This window comes from Macrotis lagotis, chromosome 6, assembly GCF_037893015.1.
Source record: "Macrotis lagotis isolate mMagLag1 chromosome 6, bilby.v1.9.chrom.fasta, whole genome shotgun sequence".
Taxonomy (NCBI): domain Eukaryota; kingdom Metazoa; phylum Chordata; class Mammalia; order Peramelemorphia; family Peramelidae; genus Macrotis; species Macrotis lagotis.
Window position 1 is genome coordinate 233,703,314 of NC_133663.1, and position 21,567 is coordinate 233,724,880.

The 21,567-nt window shown below is 36.2% G+C and overlaps 1 protein-coding gene across 3 annotated transcripts in view; it reads right to left on the minus strand.

The window, feature by feature from the left end:
- WWC3 (WWC family member 3) overlaps nt 1–21,567 on the minus strand; it is a 232,391-nt gene that overhangs the window by 143,272 nt on the left and 67,552 nt on the right. For 2 of the 3 annotated variants that reach the window (XM_074192481.1, XM_074192480.1), the window contains exon 1: nt 2,182–2,285. In XM_074192481.1, the coding sequence (XP_074048582.1) occupies nt 2,182–2,197 (16 nt within the window). In that variant the 5' untranslated portion in view covers nt 2,198–2,285. Of the gene's footprint in view, nt 1–2,181; nt 2,292–21,567 lie in introns of those variants that run through there. The other variant, XM_074192479.1, reaches the window with a different exon arrangement.

Sequence of the window (21,567 nt, forward strand, 5' to 3'; positions counted from 1 at the left end):
CCTGCTGACTTTGACGAAATTGCAGCCGCGTGCCTGGATGCCTCCTCATATTTAGCTTTAAGGCTCAGGCCCGCAGAGAGGCCTCTAAGCAGGCAAAATCCCGGGGTTATACTCCCCTGGATTTAGCCATTGACCTCCTGTGTGGAACTGGAGCCTATACTGACCCTGCCGTTCAGGCCCAGTATGGCCAGTTTGAGCTAGAGACTGTTAAAGAAACACATGTTGCAGCTTGGGATAAGATTGGAGCCATGAAAGGGGGGAGAGCCACACAGAAGTTGGTTGGGCTGAAGCAGAGAGCAGATCAGACACCCCTCTCATTTGTGAACGAGGTTAAAGAGACCTTGATTAATGCCCAACCCTACGGGGTGAGAGGAATTTCTTTCTTTTTCAGGCCTTCTGATCGTCGTAGGGATCCTTGGAGGTGCTCCATCTGAAGGAAATCCGACATGGGGAATACTCCGAGTTATTCCCTCTCCCCTTCCGGTAGCACAGAACTCCCCGATCTACCCTCGCCTGCTAGTGACCAATACATCGATGGGGCTCCCTTCTGCCTCGGTGGGGCCCCTCATGTGTGGCCACAGGGGAAGACATCGAGGATCCCATACCATGGAGGGATTGCCAGATGGCGGGAGGGTACCCCCTTGAGGGTGAACAAGGACGCTGATTCTGGGAATCACCCTACTTGTTGTCTGTTTCTGCCGCCTAGCTAGGCGACAGAGGGGCTATATGCTTCTTACTCAGAAAGCCTTCATGGCCATGGAGACGGGGGAGGATCCCCAAGTCTGGCTAGCCGCCATGCATGACATGTGACACCTAGGGGTAAGACGAGGTAAACCCCAAGACGGGCAACTTCTCCTCACCCAGCCACCTAAGACAGGCCCTGAGGGTGTCGGGCGCCTAGGACGGGCAAGGTCCTGGGTTGAAGGAGATGACCTAAGACAGGGTTCCTCGCCCCCGGCTATCAGAGGCCAGTAGAAATGACACCGCTTAAGGCTAACCTCAGCACCGCTTAAGGTCACACCAAGTGATAACCTTGTAAAACAGAAAGGGGGAGATGTTGGGGGCGGGGGGAAGAGGCTTGGTGGTCACTCAGAAGGGATAAAATAATCCCATTATAAAGGAATGTTACAGAACTCGGCCCCTCATTGTTTAAGAGTTCATGGGAGGGAGGACAGGGGGGATAAAAGTGTCTGCTGAGAGGTGGGGAGAAGCGGGAATGTGATCACAGAAGAATAAAGACTCATGACCCACCTCAGGCGCTCTGTCTGGTTCTTCCCCCATCAAAGAGTGGGGGCCGGAGGTACCCCGAAGACTCACCACGCGTTGGACTGGTGAGTAAGAGGACGGACTAGCATTAAGAAGCCGGCGTTGTAAATAAAAACCCGGCAGATTTTGACTGAAGACATAGGATAGACAATTATCATACTCTTTCAGTAGCAAAGATACTTTGGTTTCCAGAGGAAAAATAATAGAATTTAAGGAGTTGGGGATATCTTTCTATGTTTGTCCCCTGCACAAAGAGTTTATGGTCTTTTGGTTATATAAAGTAAAATGAAATTAATATTAGGTAAAGCAAAATTAAAGAGAACAGGGGCAGCTAGGTGGTATATTGGATAGAGTACCGGGTCTGGAGTCAGGAGGATCTGAGTCCAAATCTGGGCTCAGACAATTAATTATTACTTGCCTGTGTTACCTTGGACAAGTCATTTAACCCCACTACCTTGCAAAAATGCAAAAAAAGGAAATTAAAGAACAATTAAACATTATTCCAAGAACTTTTAAGTCACATTTACAATAAAGCATACTCTCACTTTGAGAATGTATTTTATTTTCCAGACTAGATGACAAATTTAATCCTTTTGTGAAAAATATTAAAATGAAATTGGTGTCTTTTATAGAACATATTATGCTCCATCCTTAGCAAAATAAAGTACAATACAGTTAGTATATAGGTTTTATGCTATAATGAGCTCAATAATATAAAAGGGCTTCAGATTGTTTTTCTTTTTAATAATAGAGAATATTGATTGATTTACTCAGTAAGTGACTTTTATCTCTTGGTAATTTCTTAAGAATCAATATATCAAACCTAGCAAAAACTTCAAATTAAGTTTCATTCGTATTAAGCATTATGTTTCTTGGCAAAAAGAAACAAAATATAAGTCATATCATTCTACTCACGATTTATGTGGTCCATGTAATAGATTCCAATTTGTTGATCATAGACAGTTTCCCACCCTAAAGGTAATTCATCCCCAACACAGTCAGCAAAAGTTAATGGCTTTGTAATCCTGTAAGACATAACAATGAAAATACAATTAAAGACTAGTCAAATTCTTATATTGTTTCTTAATCATTTGTGGAATTTCAATTTTATTATAAATTGTGCATATTTTAGGAGTTTTTAATGTCAACAGCATAACCATATAATTAAAAATTCAATATGAATTTTAAGATTTGTAACTGAAATTAATATTCTTATGCTTCCTAATAAATACCAATATTCTTACTATTCAGGATACTAAAACTTTAATATTTTAATCGATTAACAATTTCAAGTTATCATTTCATATTCTACTTGAAAAGTTAATTTGAGGCTGCATTTTCTTGCATATAGTTGTTTAATATTTGTTGAACTTTTAATTGCTTTATGGGTACCAATCACAGGCAAAGTTTTGTTCTAGATGATCTAACTTTGCAATTAATGCTCTTTCACCTTAATGACTAGGAAGTGCAAGTGTCACTTTATTTTTTATTTATAAAAATAAAACTGCTTCCATCTGAACTAATTACTTATTGACTTATGATGAAAAATATCATCTAACTCCACAGAAAGAACTGATGGAGTCTGAATGCAGAATGAAACATTTTTTTTTTTTAGGTTTTGCAAGGCAAATGGGGTTAAGTGGCTTGCCCAAGGCCACACAGCTAGGAAATTATCAAGTGTCTGAGGCCGGATTTGAACCCAGGTACTCCTGACTCCAGAGCCGGTGTTTTATCCACTGTGCCAACTAGCTGGCCCCAGAATGAAACATTTTTTAAAATACTTTCTTTATTATTCTTGACTTTTAGGTTTGTGTAACCTGTATCAAATTGCTTGCCTTTTCAGGGAGTGGGAGGTAAGGAAGAAAGGGAAACAATTTAGAGCTAAAAATTTTTAAAGCTTAAATTTACAAATCTGTTGACATGTAATTGAGAAAAAATAAAAACAAATGTTCTAAAAATAATAAGAAAATACTTATTGACTTGATAGTTACTTGACGTAAGGTAGTTATATATTTAAAACTACAGAATGAGACTGGAATGCAACATTATAAGTAACAGAAATGTATTGTTGATCCCATTCCTTCAAAACTGTTCCATAATGAAAACATAATAACAAAAGATCATAGAATTATAGATGGAAGGAATCTTGAAGGACACCCTGTCCTATATATCCTCATTTCACACATGAGAAAACTGAGGCCCAGAAAGGTTATATAAGTTGCCCAAGAGCTTTGTAAAAGAATCTTTGTCCCATTGTACCAGGTTGCTTTTCAACTGTCTAAATTCACATAAAATCTCTGACCTATTTTATTTAATGTTATAATGAACCAAACACTAAATATAATGAGATTTCACAACCTAACACAGAAACCACCGAACAAAAAATAGCAAAAGAGACCACCATCTATCAATCAAGCATTTTAAAAAGCACATGCTAAAGTGCTGGGCATGAGGCATTGCATCAAGCATAATAGCTGGGAAATTTACTATGTACTTCATACTTCAAAGGGTTAAATATTTTCAAATAAATATTTCTAATAAACATACATCTTTTGGGGGTATATCTCATGCTAAAAATAATCTTTTTGCTTCTACATGTGATGAAAATACTAAAAATAACAACCTTCCCAGTTACAATTAAAATATGATACAATTTACGGGAAAATTTTAGTAACTCGTTCATTGACAAAACAATTCCTTTTAGTCTCCTAAATTTAACCAGTCATTCTTTAGTCTACCTGCATAAAAGTAGGCTGAATAGTGAACAGTGTCATGTAAACAAAAATTTTTCTACATCATTGAGCATCAATACCTCAAATTAAGATACATCGCTGAAAAAGTTCCTACTTCTTACAGTATGTGGAGGTGGTCACTGTAGGAGGCAAAATTTTTAACGGGGTTCTGTGGTATCACCAATTATTCAATGCAAGAGGCAACAGGCTTTAAAAATTCACAAATAGGTTCTCAAAGCCAAACTAATCCAATTTAAAAAAAATATTTAGAGCATTTAGAGTTAATGTGGAAAGGGCTACCTGCAACAAGAAGAGATCTGTGTTCACACATGAGCATTCTTACTTCTCTACTACTTCCTTCTACTTACAATATTTACAAGTTGAATCATACTGGATTAGCTGATTAATTTCTCAGATCTCAATTTCTTCATCTGTAAATGCAAATGATTATACTTATAACTGCACTTACATACTCATAGAATTGTTATTGTGAGGAAAGCATTTTATAAAACTTAAAAAGTATTATGGAATTTAATTAATGATTGTACCCTCATCATCATTATTACTATTAACATTGAGTCTCTTTGTGATCTCCTCTTGATACAGATACAGTGTCTCCAATGCATGCCTCCTTATCTAGTGAAATATTTCATGATTTAATTCAATTCTAAAGACATTTATTAGGAGTCTATTACATGCAAGGTCCCAAGACCACAATAAAAAATATTAAGTTCTCTAGTAGTAAAGAAATTGCATTTTATGGGGGAAGGCAGTGTGCCTGTGTGTGGGGGGAGAGAAGATGACAAGCATTTAAATAAACAGGAACCTACCATGTGCTACTATACCAAATGCTTTGCCAATATTATCTCATTTGACTGTCACAACAACCTCAGGAAAGAAGTGCAATTAAAATGGGGGCAGATAGAGAGTAGGGGGACTTACTCAGGGGCACAGAGCTAATAAATACCTGAGGACTTGGAATTTAGGATTCTATCCACTCCACTGCCTCACTGCCAAATTGGAGGCAGAAAAAGTATAAAAATTATGTTCATATCAAGGATAACTTCAGAGGGAGAGGTCACTAATTAAAAGAATCCAAAAATATTTTCATTAAGTAACTGATGCTGTAGCTGAGCCTTAAAGGAAGATGAAAGATTGCCTTCCAGTCATGGAGAATGACTAGCACAATCACAGAGGGAAGAAATAGACTACCCTGTCTGTAGGAATAGAGCTAGTAGTACAATCCAGCTGAAATGTAGAGGATTAGTATGAAATAACAGAAGAAAGATAGCGAGGAACCAGACTGTAGAGTACATGCCCAACAAAGGCAATGCTAGTTTATGTAGGCAGCTGGAAGACACTGAAATTTTCTGAGGAAGAGTCACTTGGCTAGACTAATTTCCTCCTGTATTGGAAAATTAGCAGAGGATTCAGAAGATGGAATAGAGAGGGAATAAATCTAGAAGCTAGGGACCAATTAAGAGACTGCTCCAGTACTACAGATAAAAAGTAATGAGGACCTCAATTATTATGGTGCTGTTAAGAGTAGAGAAAAAGAATTAATTTTAAATATTACTGTAGAAGTAAGATCAACAGTGCCTGAAAACTAATACAGGTCAGGGGAAAGGAAATGTTATTGATAGCTCTAAAGTTAATAACATGGAAGGCTGAAAGAATAAGGACATCTTCAAAAAATATTGGGAAGTTTGTAAAAGTGATATATTCTGGTTCAGAAATTCTGGTTTACTAGGGCTAGGTGGCTCAGTAGATAGAGCACCGGCCTTGGAGTCAGGAGTACCTGGGTTCAAATCTGGCCTCAGACACTTAATAATTACCTAGCCGTGTGGCCTCAGGAAAGCCACTTTACCCCATTGCCTTGAAAAATCTTTAAAAAAAAAAATTCTGGTTAAGAAAATAGGCCAAAAGGAATCAAAGACCATCAAAATAATTTTGAAAGCTATATGTTGAATTTATTATATTATTGAAAAGAAAAGCAAACTCTAGATAAGAGACTTGCGCTATAATCTATATATAAGAAAATGCTCATTTTCATTTGGTTCGTTAAATTCAGAGTTTAAAAAAAAATTTTTTAAATTAATTCTCAACTTCCAGCCAAGATGGAGGAGAGAAGACAGGCACAGTTCTAAAGTCTCCTGATCTCTTCCCCATCTATCACAGGAAACAAACCTCTTAAAAGAAATCCAAACCACAAAACCAAGAAAGAAAAGCCCGGAGAAAGAACATCTACTTCAAGATTTGTCTTCCCCAGCAGCTTTGGCTGAGTACCTGCAGGTGAGTCTGGGCTCAGAGGGAGGATCAGCCCCAGACCAGACAGATTAACAGCTGAATTTGAACCAGGAGTCTGAGGGCCCGAGAGCCGGGTCTGCTGGATCAGCAGTGGGGCTGTACGACAGGAGCCTGGGTCTGCCGGGAAGCAGAGACGCTGGTGTTGGTGCTGTCCCCTGGAGCTTGGGGACGGGGCTGTGGGGAGAGTTCTGGTGCAGGAGAGCTGCAGACACCATCTCTGGGCTCCTCGGGTCTGAGAAACTCTGAATCCAGGTCTCCATTACACAGAGGCCTCCTTCCAAACAAACAATTGCAAACTACTTCTGCTGCAGGCCCAGGTGTGTGAGCAAAAGAACCAGCCCAGCTGAGGAATGACCTCAGGCCATGGTAGACCACCACTGATTGAAGGCAAAAGAATTCAATAGCTCCAATTCCTCCCCTCAAGCAAATAGAGAAGGCCTCTCAACCAAGGTCACAGACACTCCAGAGAAAGCAACCAGCACCTCCTACTGGCCAGCCAGAGAAACTGCACCCAGTAAAGCCTTTAGTGATCCCAAGGCCAGGTAAACCAGCCCCCCCCCCCCCATTCAAGGTCTTAGCATAATGAAGAAGGGTCAGTGGAAAGGTGGATCCATAGAAAAATTCCTGGAAGGGAAAGACCCCAACTCAAAGAGACCTGGAACCTCTGAGGAGAATACAATCTGGTCTCCAGCACAGAAAGACTTCCTTGAAGAAATAAGGAAGGAGCTTAAAAATTTGGAGAGACAATTAATACCTTGCAACTAGAAAACAAAACTTCAGAAAGTACAACTGGACAAACACAAAAGGAGAATAAATCTCTCAGATCATCAATTGGACAATTACAAAATGAGAATAATTCTCTCAGATCCTCAAATGAGCAAATGCAAAAAGAAATTAATTCTCTCAAAACTTCAATAGGTCAAATGGAAAACTCTTTCAAAAGTAGAATTGACCGACTGGAAAAGGAGTTGCAAAAGGTTAATGAAGAAAACTCCTCCCCCGAAAAAAGAATGGAGTCTACAGAAACTAATGACTCCATGAGACAGCAAGAGTCAGTTAAACAAAATCAAAAAATAGAAAAAACAGAAGCAAATGTAAAATAGCTCATCAACAAAACCACTGACCTCGAGAATAGATTGAGGAGGGACAACCTGAAAATTATAGGACTTCCTTAAAATATTGAAGAGAAAAAAAGCCTGGACTTGATATGACAGGATCTAGTGACGGAAAACTGCCCTGATATCATGGACTCAGAGGGGAAAGTAGATATTGAAAGAGTACATCAATCCCCACCAGAAAAAGATCCTAAAATGAAAACACCAAGGAATGTTAATGTTGTGGCCAAACTCCAGAACTATCAGATAAAAGAGAAAATCCTGCAAGCAGCCAGAAAGAAACAATTTAAATATCAAGGAGCCACAGTAAGGATCACGCAGGACCTGGCTGTATCAACTTTAAGGGATGGAAGGGCCTGGAACGAGATATTTCGAAGAGCACGGGAGCTTGGAATGAAGCCAAGAATCTGCTTTCCTGCAAAGCTGAGCCTTCTCTTCCAGGGAACAAGATGGACATTTAACGAAACGGAAGAATTCCAAAAATTTCTGATGAAAAGACCAGAGCTAAAGAGAAAATTTGGACATCAAACAGGAGGTTCAAGAGACACATGAAAAGGTAAAAAAAAAGGGGGGGTCGATAAAAGGAAAAAAAATGCAATCCAGTAAGTTGAAACTGGCTATATCCCAGCGGGGGGGGGGGGAAGATTCTCATGAATTTTGAGAAATGTAACTCTAACAGAGAGAATACACCTACCCAGAAATGATGGACATTCATGACCTATCCATGAGACTGCTATCTAATGGGATGTAACTGGCTTTACCCCACTTGGTAGAAAGACTATTAACTCTCAGGAATTTTGACTCTGTTCAATAGAATATACTGAACTAGAAGGGACAGACACTCAGAATTTTCTATGACTTAGAATGATCTAAAAAAAATACACAACCTCCCTAAAGGGGGAACAGGAAAGAGATGGGAGGAGGGAGGGGATTGAATGGGACAAATCTCATTACACTGAGAGGTACAAAAAACCTATGGTAATAGAGGGGAAGAAGGGAGTAGAGGAGAAACACCTACATCTTCTCCTCAGCCTTGGCTTAAAGTCAACCTACACATACTCAGTTAACTTATAAATCATCCAACCTTTCAAGTATTAAAAGGGGAAAAGGGGAGGGGGAAATGGAGAAAGGGAAGGGAATTGGGGAAAATAAGGTGAAATAACAAAAGGAAGGTAAGGGAAAAGGGAAAAAGGGAAAGGGGAAAGAAAGGGGAGGGTGTGATATATGAGGGCAAACACACCGAATGGGGTGGTATTCAGAAACAAAAGACTGGGGAATATGGATAAAAGAGGGGGGAAAGGGGGAAAAATACAAACCGAAGGAAGGTAGCACAGAGGGCAATAAAGAATCAGTAATCATAACCTTGAGTGTGAATGGGATGAACTCTCCCTTAAAACATAAGCAAATAGCAGAGTGGATTAAAAACCAGAATCCTACAATATGCTTACAGAGAGATACATATAGAGTAAAGGTAAAAGGTTGGAGCAAAATATATTTTGCTTCTGCTGAAGTAAAAAAAGCAGGGGTAGCAATCCTTATCTCAGACAAAGCAGCAGCAAAAAGATAGCCTTAAAAGAGATAAGGAAGGAAACTTTATCCTCCTAAAAGGTAACATAGACAATAAAGTCATTTCAATATTGAATATATATGCACCCAGTGGGACAGCACTCAAATTCTTAGAGGACAAGCTGAAAGAACTACAGGAAGACAGACAGCAAAACACTACTAGTGGGAGACTTCAACCTCCTGCTATCAGATCTAGATAAATCAAATCATAAAACAAACAAGAAACAAATTAGGGAGGTAAATAGACTGTTAGAAAAATTAGATATGGTAGACTTATGGAGGAAACAGAATGGGGTTAGAAAGGAATATACCTTCTTCTCTGCAGTACATGGAACTTATACAAAAATTGACTATGTACTAGCACATAAAAACCTAATGATCAACTGCAGAAAGGCAGAAATAGTGAATACATCTTTCTCAGATCACAATGCAATAAAAGTCATATGCAATACTGGGCCAAGGAGATATAGAACCAGAACCAATTGGAAAATGAATAACCTCATTTTAAAAAATGAGTGGAACAAAAAACAAATTATAGAAAGAATTAACCATTTTATCCTATATAAGGATAATAATGAAACAACATACCAAAACCTATGGGATTCATTCAAAGCAACTCTCAGGGGATATATTATAGCTCTAAATTGGTTATATGAATAAACTGGAGAAAGGGTAAATCAATGAACTAAACATACAACTAAAAAAATTTGAGAAAGAACAAATCAAAAATCCCCAATCAAATAACAAATTAGAAATTCTAAAAATTAAAGGAGAAATTAATAAAAGCAAAAACAAAAAAAACACTAATGAATTAATAAATAAAACCAAAAGTTGGTATTATGAAAAACCAATAAAATGGCTAAACCTCTGGTCAATTTGATTTAAAAAAAGAAAGAAGAAAACCAAATTGCTAGTATCATAAATGAAAAAGGTGAACTCACCACCAATGAGGAGGAAATTAAAGTAATAATTCGAAATTATTTTGCCCAACTCTATGCGAATCAATATGATAATCTAAGTGAAATGGATGAATATTTACAAAAATGTAAGTTCCCCAGGTTAAATGAAGAAGAGATTAAATACCTAAACAACCCTATCTCAGAAAAAGAAATTCAACAAGCCATCACTGAACTCCCTAAAAAAAAAAATCTCCAGGGCCTGATGGATTCACAAGTGAATTCTACCAAACATTTGAGGAACAATTGGTTCCAATGCTATATAAACTCTTTGGAAAAATAGGGAAAGATGGAACTCTGCCTAACTCTTTCTATGAAACCAATATGGTACTGTTACCTAAACCAGGAAGAGTTAAAACAGAGAAAGAAAATTGTAGACCTATCTCCCTGATGAATATAGATGAAAAAATCCTAAATAAAATCTTAGCAAAATGATTACAAGTCATCACTAGGATAATACATTATGATCAAGTAGGATTTATTCCAGGAATGCAGGGTTGGTTCAATATTAGGAAAACTGTTAGTATACTCAATTATATCAACAACATAGACCAACACCTCACACCCTTTACCAAGATAAGATACAAATGGTTACAGGACATAGACATAAAAAAACAATACCATAAGCAAATTAGAAGATCAAGGACTAGTCTACCTGTCAGATCTATGGAAAGGGGAACAGTTTATGACTAAGGAAGAGTTGGAGAACATCACCAAAAACCAATTAGATGATTTCGATTACATTAAATTAAAAAGCTTTTGCACAGATAAAACCAATGTAATCAAGATCAAAAGAAATGTAGTAAATTGGGATCTTTACAACTAATGATTCTCACAAAGCACTCATTTCTAAAATATACAGAGAACTGAGTCATATTTTTGAAACAAAAAGCCATTCCCCAATTGACAAATGGTCAAAGGACATGCAAAGACAATTTACAGATGAGGAGATGAAAGCATTCCATAGCCATATGAAAAAATGCTCTAAATCATTAATTATTAGAGAAATGCAAATTAAAGCTTCTCTGAGGTACCACCTCACACCTCTCAGATTGGCCAGTATGACCAGGAAGGACAATGATCATTGTTGGAAGGGATGTGGGAAATCTGGGACACTATTACACTCTTGGTAGAGCTGTGAACTCATCCAACCCTTCTAGAGAGCTATTTGGAACTATGCCCAAAAGGGCAACAAAAATGTGCATACCCTTTGACCCAGCAATACCACTACTGGGTCTATACCCTGAAGAGATGAGGAAAAGGGGTAAAAACATTACTTGTACAAAAATATTTATAGCCGCCCTGTTTGTGGTGGCAAAGAATTGGAAATCCAGTAAATTTCCTTCAATTGGGGAATGGCTTAGCAAACTGTGGTATATGTATATCATGGAACACTATTGTTCTATTAGAAACCAGGAGGGATGGAATTTCAGGGAAACCTGGAGGGATTTGCATGAACTGATGCTGAGTGAGATGAGCAGAACCAGAAAAACACTGTACAGCCTAACAGCAACATGGGAGTGATGTTCAACCTTGAAGGACTCGCTCATTCCATCAGTGCAACAATCAGGAACAATTTTGGGCTGTCTGCAAAGGAGAGTACCATCTGTGTCCAGATAAGGAGCTGTGGAGTTTGAACAGAATGCAAGGACTATTCCCTTTAATTTAGGAAAAAAACCGGTTAGCTTATTGTCTGATCTTGTTACCTCTTAGACTTCTCTTCTCTTTAAGGATATGATTTCTCTCTCATCACACCCAATTTGGATCAATGTACAACATGGAAACAAAGTAAAGACTGACAGAGTACTCTCTGTGGGGGGGAGGGGGGAACGAAGCAAGATTGGGGGAAAATGTAAAACTCAAATAATATCTTTAATAAAAATAAATTTAAATTAAAAAAACAATGAGTTAGCAAAGCCACATATGCACCAAGTTACATCATTCTGATTTTCTTTTGGAAATTACAATACAAATAAAACTTTATGGGAAAGAAGGAAGCTTCATGAAATGTTTTGTTGTTAGAAAGTAGTGTTTATACTTCAAAAGACTGAGAAACAATGATTTACAAGAGCACTGGACTGGGAACCAGATCAGCTTAGCTTAGATGTGCTTGCTAATTTGTTCTCCATCTCCAATTCTTTCTCTCATACAAGTTTCTCTAACTGCTTCCAAAATACATAATCATACAAAGCCTTGTCTTAAATAGTTAACTTCCTTACTCAAAAACCTTTAACAAATCCCCATTGGCTATATAAAAATCTTTTATTCTTAGTCTAGGGTGTAAAAATCCTTCCAATTTGATCATATCCCAGTAGTCAGTTCATTTTACCCAGAAGGGGCTGCCAACTGCAGCAACCATCACCAAAACTTTGATCACACATTTTTTTCTTTATCTGGAATCCTCCTCCCCCCTCCCCACACACACACCTAAATTTTATCATTCCTTTAAAGCCAAGCTTGAGTGATCCACAGGACTGTAGTGTGAGACATAGGGTTCAAGTTCTGACTGTTGTTCAGTTGTTTCAGTCATGTCCAACTCCTCTAGAGTTGGAGTTTTCTTGGCAGACGCTGGAGTGGTTTTCCCAATTTTCTCCAGGTCATAGCTTTTGTTTAATGAGGAAACAAAGGTAAACAGTTAAGTTACTTACTAGTAAATATCTGAAGCCAGTTTTGACCTCAGGAAAAATGAATATTCCTGACTCCAGGTCCAGTACTCTATCCATTGTGACACCTAGCTGCCTTAATTATGAAACTAATAAATATGAAGATCCTGAAAATTAACTTAACTTCTAATGTTCTAGGTATTTTAAAATACCAACCTATAATAGGTCTGATTTTTAGTTTAAAAAAAAAGAATTAGATGATCTTTAAGGTGCTTCTCAGGTCTAGGCTAAGATTCTTCTGCTCTGAAGCATTGCTCAGCTTTAGGCACCTTTCTATCTGCCCCCCTCATTGAATATTTCTCAAATCATAGACTACCTAGAATTATTACTTAATTCTATACTTAATTTGTTAGCATTATCTAGATTTTAAATTGCTTGAAAGTAGGGTTCAGGGCCCCTTTGTATGTTCCTGTACCAAGAATAAAAACACATACATTCAGTACTGCCTATTAACTCAGCATTTTGCAAACATCCTTCATTCCCCAACTGATAAATGGACAACGGATGAACAGTTTTCAGATGAAGAAATTAAAGTTATCTAAAATCATTTAAAAAAGTACACCTAATCATTATTGATTAGAGAAATGCAAAAATAAAATAACTCTGAGGTATCACCTTACACCTAGCAGATTGGCTAAAATTACAGAAAGGAAAATGACCAATGTTGAAGAGGATGTGGGAAAACTGGGACACTAATGCATTGTTGGTGGAGCTGTGAACTGATCCAAGCATTTTGGAGAGCAATATGCAATTATGCCTAAAGGGCAATAAAAGTGCACATTAAAATACTCTTTGATCCAACAATACTATGTCTTTAATCCAAAGAGATAATTTAAAAGGGGGGAAAATGTACATGTTTACATTTACAGCAGCTCTTTTTGTAGGAGTTAAGAATTGGAAATTGAAGGGATGCCCAGCAAGTGGGGAAAAGCTGAACAAATTGGAGTATGTGAATGTGATGGAATACCCAAGAGCGATTGGACTTCAGAAAAGCCTGGAAAGACTAGCATGAACTGAGACTAAGTAAAATGAGCAAAACAGGAAGAGCATTGTACACATTAATAGCAACATCAATCATGAGATGATCAGTTCAGTTATCAAGGACAATTCTGAGAGAACTGTTATGGAAACTACTATACATATCCAGAGGAAAAACTATGGAGTCTGAATGCAGAGAAAAGCATACTATACTCACTTTTTAAAACTTCTTTTATGATGTTTCTTTCTTTCTCATGGTTTTCTAAATTTTCTTTCACAACATGACTAATATGGAAATATGTTAAACATGATTGTACATGTATAGTCTATGTTAGATTTTCACTGCCATGGGGAAGGGGAAAGAAGGGAAGGTAGTATAAAAATATAGAATGTAAAAGCTTGCAAAAGGATTAATGTTGGAAACTATTTTTGCCCGTAATTGGAAAAAATAAAATGAAAGTTTTGTTGAAAAAAAATCTGCAAAACATCCAACATCACCCTGAGCTGACTTCAAGCCTACCATTTCACATCATCCCCTAAATGTGAGCTTATAATTTTCAGATGTAAAAATCACCAAAATAATATTTGGAAAAATATCAAAATTTTTTCAAATTTTCTTCTATTCCAGTCAAATGCAATTACAACAGAAAGGAAAAGTAACATTTCTTTTTTGTTCAGTAAGACAAAACTCTCTTCCAGGTTACTGTTTGTAAAAACCATATGCAACCAAAATGTTTTCATATAAACAACTAAAAAGTCTACACAATAAAATTTTACCACTGCAATTGAGAGAAATTTGATTAATTATTCAAAGAGTACTTACCATATCATTAAATATGGAATTCTAGCTGACTATTGAAAAATAGAGGAAGAATACAAAGTAACTATCAACGTGATTCACATTTCTTCATTTTATATCAATATGTCCTTTCATAACATATGAGAGGCTAACAGAGAATAGGGGAAATAACTCATTATATTTTAACTTTCTGGAATTCAAATTAAATATCAAAATATAAACCAATTTGTGGCAGCTGGCACAAAGATTACAGACAGCATGTTTACAATTAGTCAGGATAGCTAGACATTACACTAACAGTTCTTAAGTTGGTTGCTACGTGAATTACAAAATTTCTTTCTCTAAGACTTTTGGCAAATATGCAAGCTCTCCATGCTTCTCTAACCTTTGGGATTTAAAAACAATACAAATCAAAATATTTAGATTTAACACCCTTAAATTATATATTCTATTAGTGTTAACCAGAATCAGATCACTGAAATAACTAGCTTATAATTAAAAAGGAAGTCTATGTTTTTCTTGATTATCTTGAAATAGGGGACAATTTGAGGATTTAATGACCAGTTATCTATAAAATAACAGCCTACATTGTAACAGTAATCATAGCTGATCTATTTATCTGTAATAGTAATAGTAAAATTGACACAGACATACATATTTGTAAAGGTCTGCTACCCACATCTCCTTACAACAATAATCTTGGTGAAGTGAGAGTCAAAGGATAATATTGTCACTGCAACTTTTACAACTGTAGAAAAAAAGGTGAAAGAGGTTAAGTGACTAGGGATGCAGTAAAGGAAAAAACTATACTTAATGAGCTCCTTTTAAAACCTTTTAAAATCCCTTACCCATGATTATAAATAAATGCCCCAGTTAGTCAAAGGTCCAGACTTCCAGAAGGAAAAAAAAGGGATCACAGCCAGGAATTTAGAAGTCATCCAAAAGGCCTTTGAAATACCAAAATATGCTTTAAAAGCCCAGCATTTTTACTACAAAGGAGAATCTCTTTTAGATATAATTTTAAAAGTTGTTACAGAGTATGTTAGAAATACATATTAAAAGAAGACAGATGGGATCAGTGCCACATACAGACACACTTAGAATCAAGCAATGCAGCAATGGACCACATGACAGTGGGGGCATTTCTGGATTGCTTTACCATTCAATTCAACAAATATTTCTTGTTTCTTGCCCTCAATGAACTTATAAACCAACAAGGGGGACATAACAAATAACATTGATTAGCATATTTCAGATGAATGTGAAGCATGCTAAAAGCAACTCAAAAACAATGTGATATGGATTGGGGAAGTAAAAAAAGATCTTCAAAGACTGAGAAAGGAGGGAGAGATGGGAAAATCAGGAAAGGCATTGAACAGGAGGTAGCATAAGGTGAGATTTGAAGCATAGGTAGGAATTAAATGGACAGGTATAGGGAAAAGTGCAAATTAAAATAAAGGTATAAAAGCAGAGGCAAGGGCTTTCTGGGAACAGATAAATATGGTTTGGCTAGAAAACATGAAGTGAATAATTCTACTAAAGCTAGCACAGATGATGGAAGACTTTGAATGCCTACAAAAATGTTAGAATTTTACTCAGTAAAAAATAAGGAGCCATTTTATGATGTTTTGAATTTTTCAGTTTATTTTACAGTGACATAACCATCTATATCCATAATGAAAACTAGTCTGGCAAGCATTTAAACAGCTTAGAAACTGTAAACAGTTTTAAAATAAATATGTGTGTACACACACACACACACACACACACACACACACACAGGTATTTATAACTATTCAAATCATATTAGGAGGGGCAGCTAAGTGGTGCAGTGGATAGAGCACTGGCCCTGGAATCAGGAGTACCTGAGTTCAAATCCAGCCTCAGACACTTAATAATTACCTAGCTGTGTGGCCTTGGGCAAGCCATTTAATCCAATTTGCCTGGCAAAAATCCTAAAAAAAAAACATTCGGAGCATTATTATAGCAGTAAAGAGATTTTAAATAAATATTATCTCACTTTATCCTCACAATAACCATGGAAGATAGTTATGATCATTACCTCTGTTTTATAAATGAGGAAACTGAGGTCAAGAAAGGTCTAGTGACTTGGCTAAGGTCATACAGCTAGTAGGTATCCAAAGCCAAACTTTAATTCACATCTTACTGACTACAAGCACTGTACTTTCTAGTGCATTACTTCTACTTAAAAGGAAAATAGGTTTCCTTTGTAACCCTATATATTTTTCCATAGACTTTTTTATTTTCTTAGTCTTAGTATGTTGAGAAAGGGTTCATTAGCTTCACCAGAAGGTCAAAGGATCCATGAAACACCTGAAAAGTTAGGGCTCCCTCTTCTTACAATGAATGGATTAGTGAGGGGACAAAGAAAAGGCAGAGTAAAAAGATCCTTTAGGAAGCTAATACAACAGTCTAGACAGGAGGAAGAAGTGGGAAGAGAGAGACCAAAAGAGAAGCAAGAGAATTACAAGGTTAAAATTAACAAGATTGGGTGGCAGAATTCTGGAGGAACAAAAAGGTCAAGAATATCAAGGGACTTAATGAAAAAAAATACAAAGAAAAGTGGCCTAGCCATACCAAATCCACAATTGTATTGTAAAGCATCAGTCATCAAAACGTCTAGAACTAGTTAGAAAATAAAACAGTGGATCAGTGAAAAATAATATGTACAAAAGAAAGAGTAGTTAATGACTAGGAAAATATACTGGTTGATAAACTCAAAGACTCTCTAGCTTCTGGGATGAGAATTCACTATTTGGCAAAAACTGCTGGGAAAATTGGAAAATAGTATTGCAGAAAACGGGACTAGACCAACATCTTACATCCTGTAAAAACATAAAGTTAATATGGGTACGGGATTTAGATGTTATGGGTGATGGCATAATCCAATTAGAAGAACAAGGAATAGCTTATCTGTCAGATTTCTGGAGGGCAAAAGACTTTATAATCAAACAAAAGATAGAGAACAATATAAATTGCAAAATGCATAATTTTAACTTCATTAAATTAAAAAAGTTTTTCCACAAATAGATTAGAAGGAATGCAGAAATATGGGGAACAATTTTCATACCCAGTGTTTCTGATATAGAACTCATTTCCAAAATATATAGGGAACTGAGTCAAATTTAGAATAACACAAGTCATTCACCAATTGATAAGTAATCAAAGGAAATGAACTGGCAGTTTTCAGATAAAGATTTGAAAGTTCTCCATAGTCACCTAAAAATGCTGTAACTCATTACGGATTAGAGAAATACAAATTAAAATAACTCTAAGGTACCACCTCACATCTATCAGATTGGCTAAAATAACAAAAAAAGAAAATGAATAATATTGGATAGGATGTGGGAAAACTGGGACACTAATGCACTGTTAGTGTAGTTGTGAACTGATCCAAGCATTCCTCCATCATAGAATTTAGAACTATGCCCAAAAGGTCAATTACTGGGTCATAACAAAGGGGAAAATATGCATGTGTACAAAAATATTTATGGCAGCTTTTTTATATAATAGCAAAGAATTGGACATTGAGGGGATGCCTATCAATTGGAAAATGGCTGAACAAATTAAGATATATTAATTGTGATGAAGTTCTATTTTCTATAAGAAATCATGAGCTGGATGGTGCAGTGGATAGAACACTGACCCTGGAATCAAGAGAATCTGAGCTCAAATCCAGCTCAGATATTTAATAATTGCCTAGATGTGTGACCTATTGCCATAAATTTTTTTTAAAACAAAGAATCATGAATGACTAGACTTCAGAAATACTTGGAAAGACTCATTAACTGATGCGAAGTGTAGTAGCTTTGTGAGATGATCAACTACGATAGACTCAGCTCCTCTCAGCAGTTCAGTGATCAAAGACAATCCTAAAAAGACTTGTATTAGAAAATGCCATCTATATTCTGAGAAAAAACTATTGAGTCTGAGTACTGTTTGCTTTTTAAATTTTCTTTTATTCTTGTTTTTCTTTCTTTCTCATGTTTTTTCCCCCTTTAATTCTAATTCTTCTTTCACAACATTTAATATGGAAATATGGAAACACATATAACCTAGTTCAGATTACTCTACTATGGGGAGGGGGAGGGGAGGAAGTGTAGTAGAAAAATGTGGAACTCAAAAGCTTACAAAATAAAACAACTGGATGGAAGAATGTATATGAGAAGGTTAAGAGAACTAGGAATCAAAGCCAAGTGATAATAACATAAACATTTATATGGCATTAGAAGATTTAGAAAAATAAACAGGTTTAAGGGAAAGGTTCATAATTTAGTTTTGGAAATTTTTCATTTAAATTGATGACAGAACATTCTGGTGAAGAGAGGAACCTGGAATCCTGACAAGGAGATGATAGACTCAAAATACAGAAAAACAGAGACTGATTTTTGGATAAGACCAATGAAAGATCTTTTTTTTCTTGACAATACATCTTTGCTGTTTTTAAAAAGGTTTTGTCCCTTTTTTCTTTTTTAGTTCAATTTTGAAAGACAAAAAAATAAATTTTTGTTAAATAAAAGAAATAATTTTTAAAAATATGTTCAAAGCAAGGGGGGGAGAGAGAGAGAGAGAGAGAGATAGAGAGAGAGAGAGATGATTTTTTTGAGAGTGAGAAATTTGGGAGTCATTTGTATACACTGAAGTAATAGCTTAAAACTGTGTGAAGTTAAGATTGTCAAGGGACAAATCCTTTCTGTAGAAAGGAAATAGAATAAGATCAAGGATACAACCCCTGAAAGGAAGGGCAGCCACAGAAAGAGACAGAGAAGGAGAAAGTATAAGAAGGACAAAGAGAATGTGGTGATAAAGTTAAGGAAAAAAAGAGTATATTCAAAAAAGATATCAGCTTCATAAAAACAATTTTTACCTAAAAAGCAGTAGTTTGAACCTATGAGAGTAGCTGACATCATTAAGGGAAGCAATTTAGACAGAAAAAAAAAAGGAAGACAATGAAACTACAATGTTGAGAAGGCAAGAAGGTGAAGATCCAGCAAAGAAGAAGGGGAAGAAGATGTCAGGGAACAGGAGAAGCAGAAGACAAAGGAAGTAGTCTAAGTTATTTAAAAAAAAGGTAATAAAAAGAATAAGGACTGAGCAAAGGCTATTAGATTTAACAGTTAAGTTTACCTCATTTTTTTTGTGCTTTACTTGATTGCATTTCACAGATACTGCACTTTTTTTTTTAACAATTGAAAGTTTGTGGCAACTCTGTGCCAATCAGGTCTTATTGGTGCCATTTTTTCCAAAAGCATATATCTCCATCATATCTCTGTCACATTTTGGCAATTCTCACAACACTTGAAACCTTTCTCATTATTATATTTGTTATTGTGATCTGTGGTTACAATTATCATTGTTTTGGGGGTTCATGAAATCATTCATATAAGACAACAAACTTAACCAATAAATGTTGTGTGTGATCTGACTGCTCCAACTGACAAGCTGTTGTTCCATCCCTCTCCCTTTACTAGATCCTCCCTATTCCCTTAACATAACAAATTTGAAGACTCTCACATAAACTTGGGTGATAAAACAGGGGCAGGATTTGAGAGGATTTACTCCAATTCTGAAAGAAGTTCTATTGTGTGGGCAAAATGCTATCAAAGAGCATCATGTTATAAAGAAATCTTTAATGAAAGTAAGAGTCAATTGTTGTTGCAATCTTCACTGTCTTATTTTAAGGAATTGTCCCAGCCACCCCAACCTTCAGCAACCACTAATCTTGATCAATCAGCAACCATCATAATGAAGGCGAGGTCCCTAGAGTCAGGAGAACCTCAGTTCAAATCCAGCCTCAGACACTTTCTAATTACCCTAGCTGTGTGGCCTTGGGAAAGTCACTTAACCCCAATGCCTTGAAAAACAAAAACAAAAAAAAATTAAGGCAAGGTCACCCACCAGCAAAAAGATTACAAGTCCCTGAAAGGGCAGATGATGGTTAGTATTTTTTAGCAATAAATTTTTTTTAAATTAAGATATGTACATTTTTAGACCAATACTATAACATACTTAATATTACACATCACAATATAGGTGAGTAAATATAACTTTAAAATGTTCTGTGAAACAAAAAAATTCATGTGTCTTGTAGTGGTCTCCAATTGAACTTGCAATATTTCCAAGGTATGCTTATTTAAGATCACAGATGACCTTTGAAAAAAGAGTTTTAGTAGAATGATGTGACCTGAAGGAAGAGTGAGAATTAGCTATCAGAAATGTTGGTCAGTCAACTCAAGTAAAGATGATTGATCACACTAGGAGACTGAACAGAAGATAAAGATACATGACAGGTCCTAGAGGAAGTCTTTAAAGCTGTAAACTAAAGGCAGAGTATGAAGGGATTTGCTTGAGCAAGAAGGATCAAAGAATCATAGATCTAAGGCTCAAAGGGATCTTAGATAAGGAAACTGAAGCCAATGGAGGCTAATTGATTTGTGCAACACAATGTAGGAAGTATCAGTAAGGACTTGAACTCAAGTACCCTGATTCAAGTCCTCTTTGCCTCAACACCAAATCTTCCTCTAACTGGAGAGGAAGGAGAGAATGGGTGAAAACACAGCAAAATGAAGTGTTGAGAAAAAAGGAAAACTGAAGAAACAACTATCATTTGTCTCTGACCTCAGTAATAAAAAAAAGAAAAAATTATCTGTTCATAAAAATACTTGGGAAAGATTTTAAAACTTCATAAAAGTAAAAAAAAAGGATTTGTAAAGCCATTAAAAAGGTTAAAGGGAACTCAAGGAGTATGATAGCTAAAGGTATAGTATAGTATAGTAAAGGTACAACTACTATCAAATTATAATATAATGTAAGATACTATTAAAAATGCTATAAAAATCAAGAATTAAACAATCCTCCTTCAGCCACCCTTGACAGCCTAGAGGTAAAAAAATAAAAAGCACTTTTAGAGGAAGAAAAGTTGTGAACTTTAAGGAAATTATAGGTAGTTGAGTAGATAACAGATTCTAGAATGGTTGAGGGAAAACTTGACCTTGAAGCAGTTGGCTAAGGAGTTCAAAGAAGCAAGAAAAGTCAGAACAATAAATATGGGCAGAGGGAAAGGTGTAAGAGTAGGAGACTTTGGTAAACAAAGGGATTTTCAGAGTTCCAAGATCTTGAAGGCAGGTGCACATGAGAGTGTGTTTTGATCTGAGGTATAGTTGG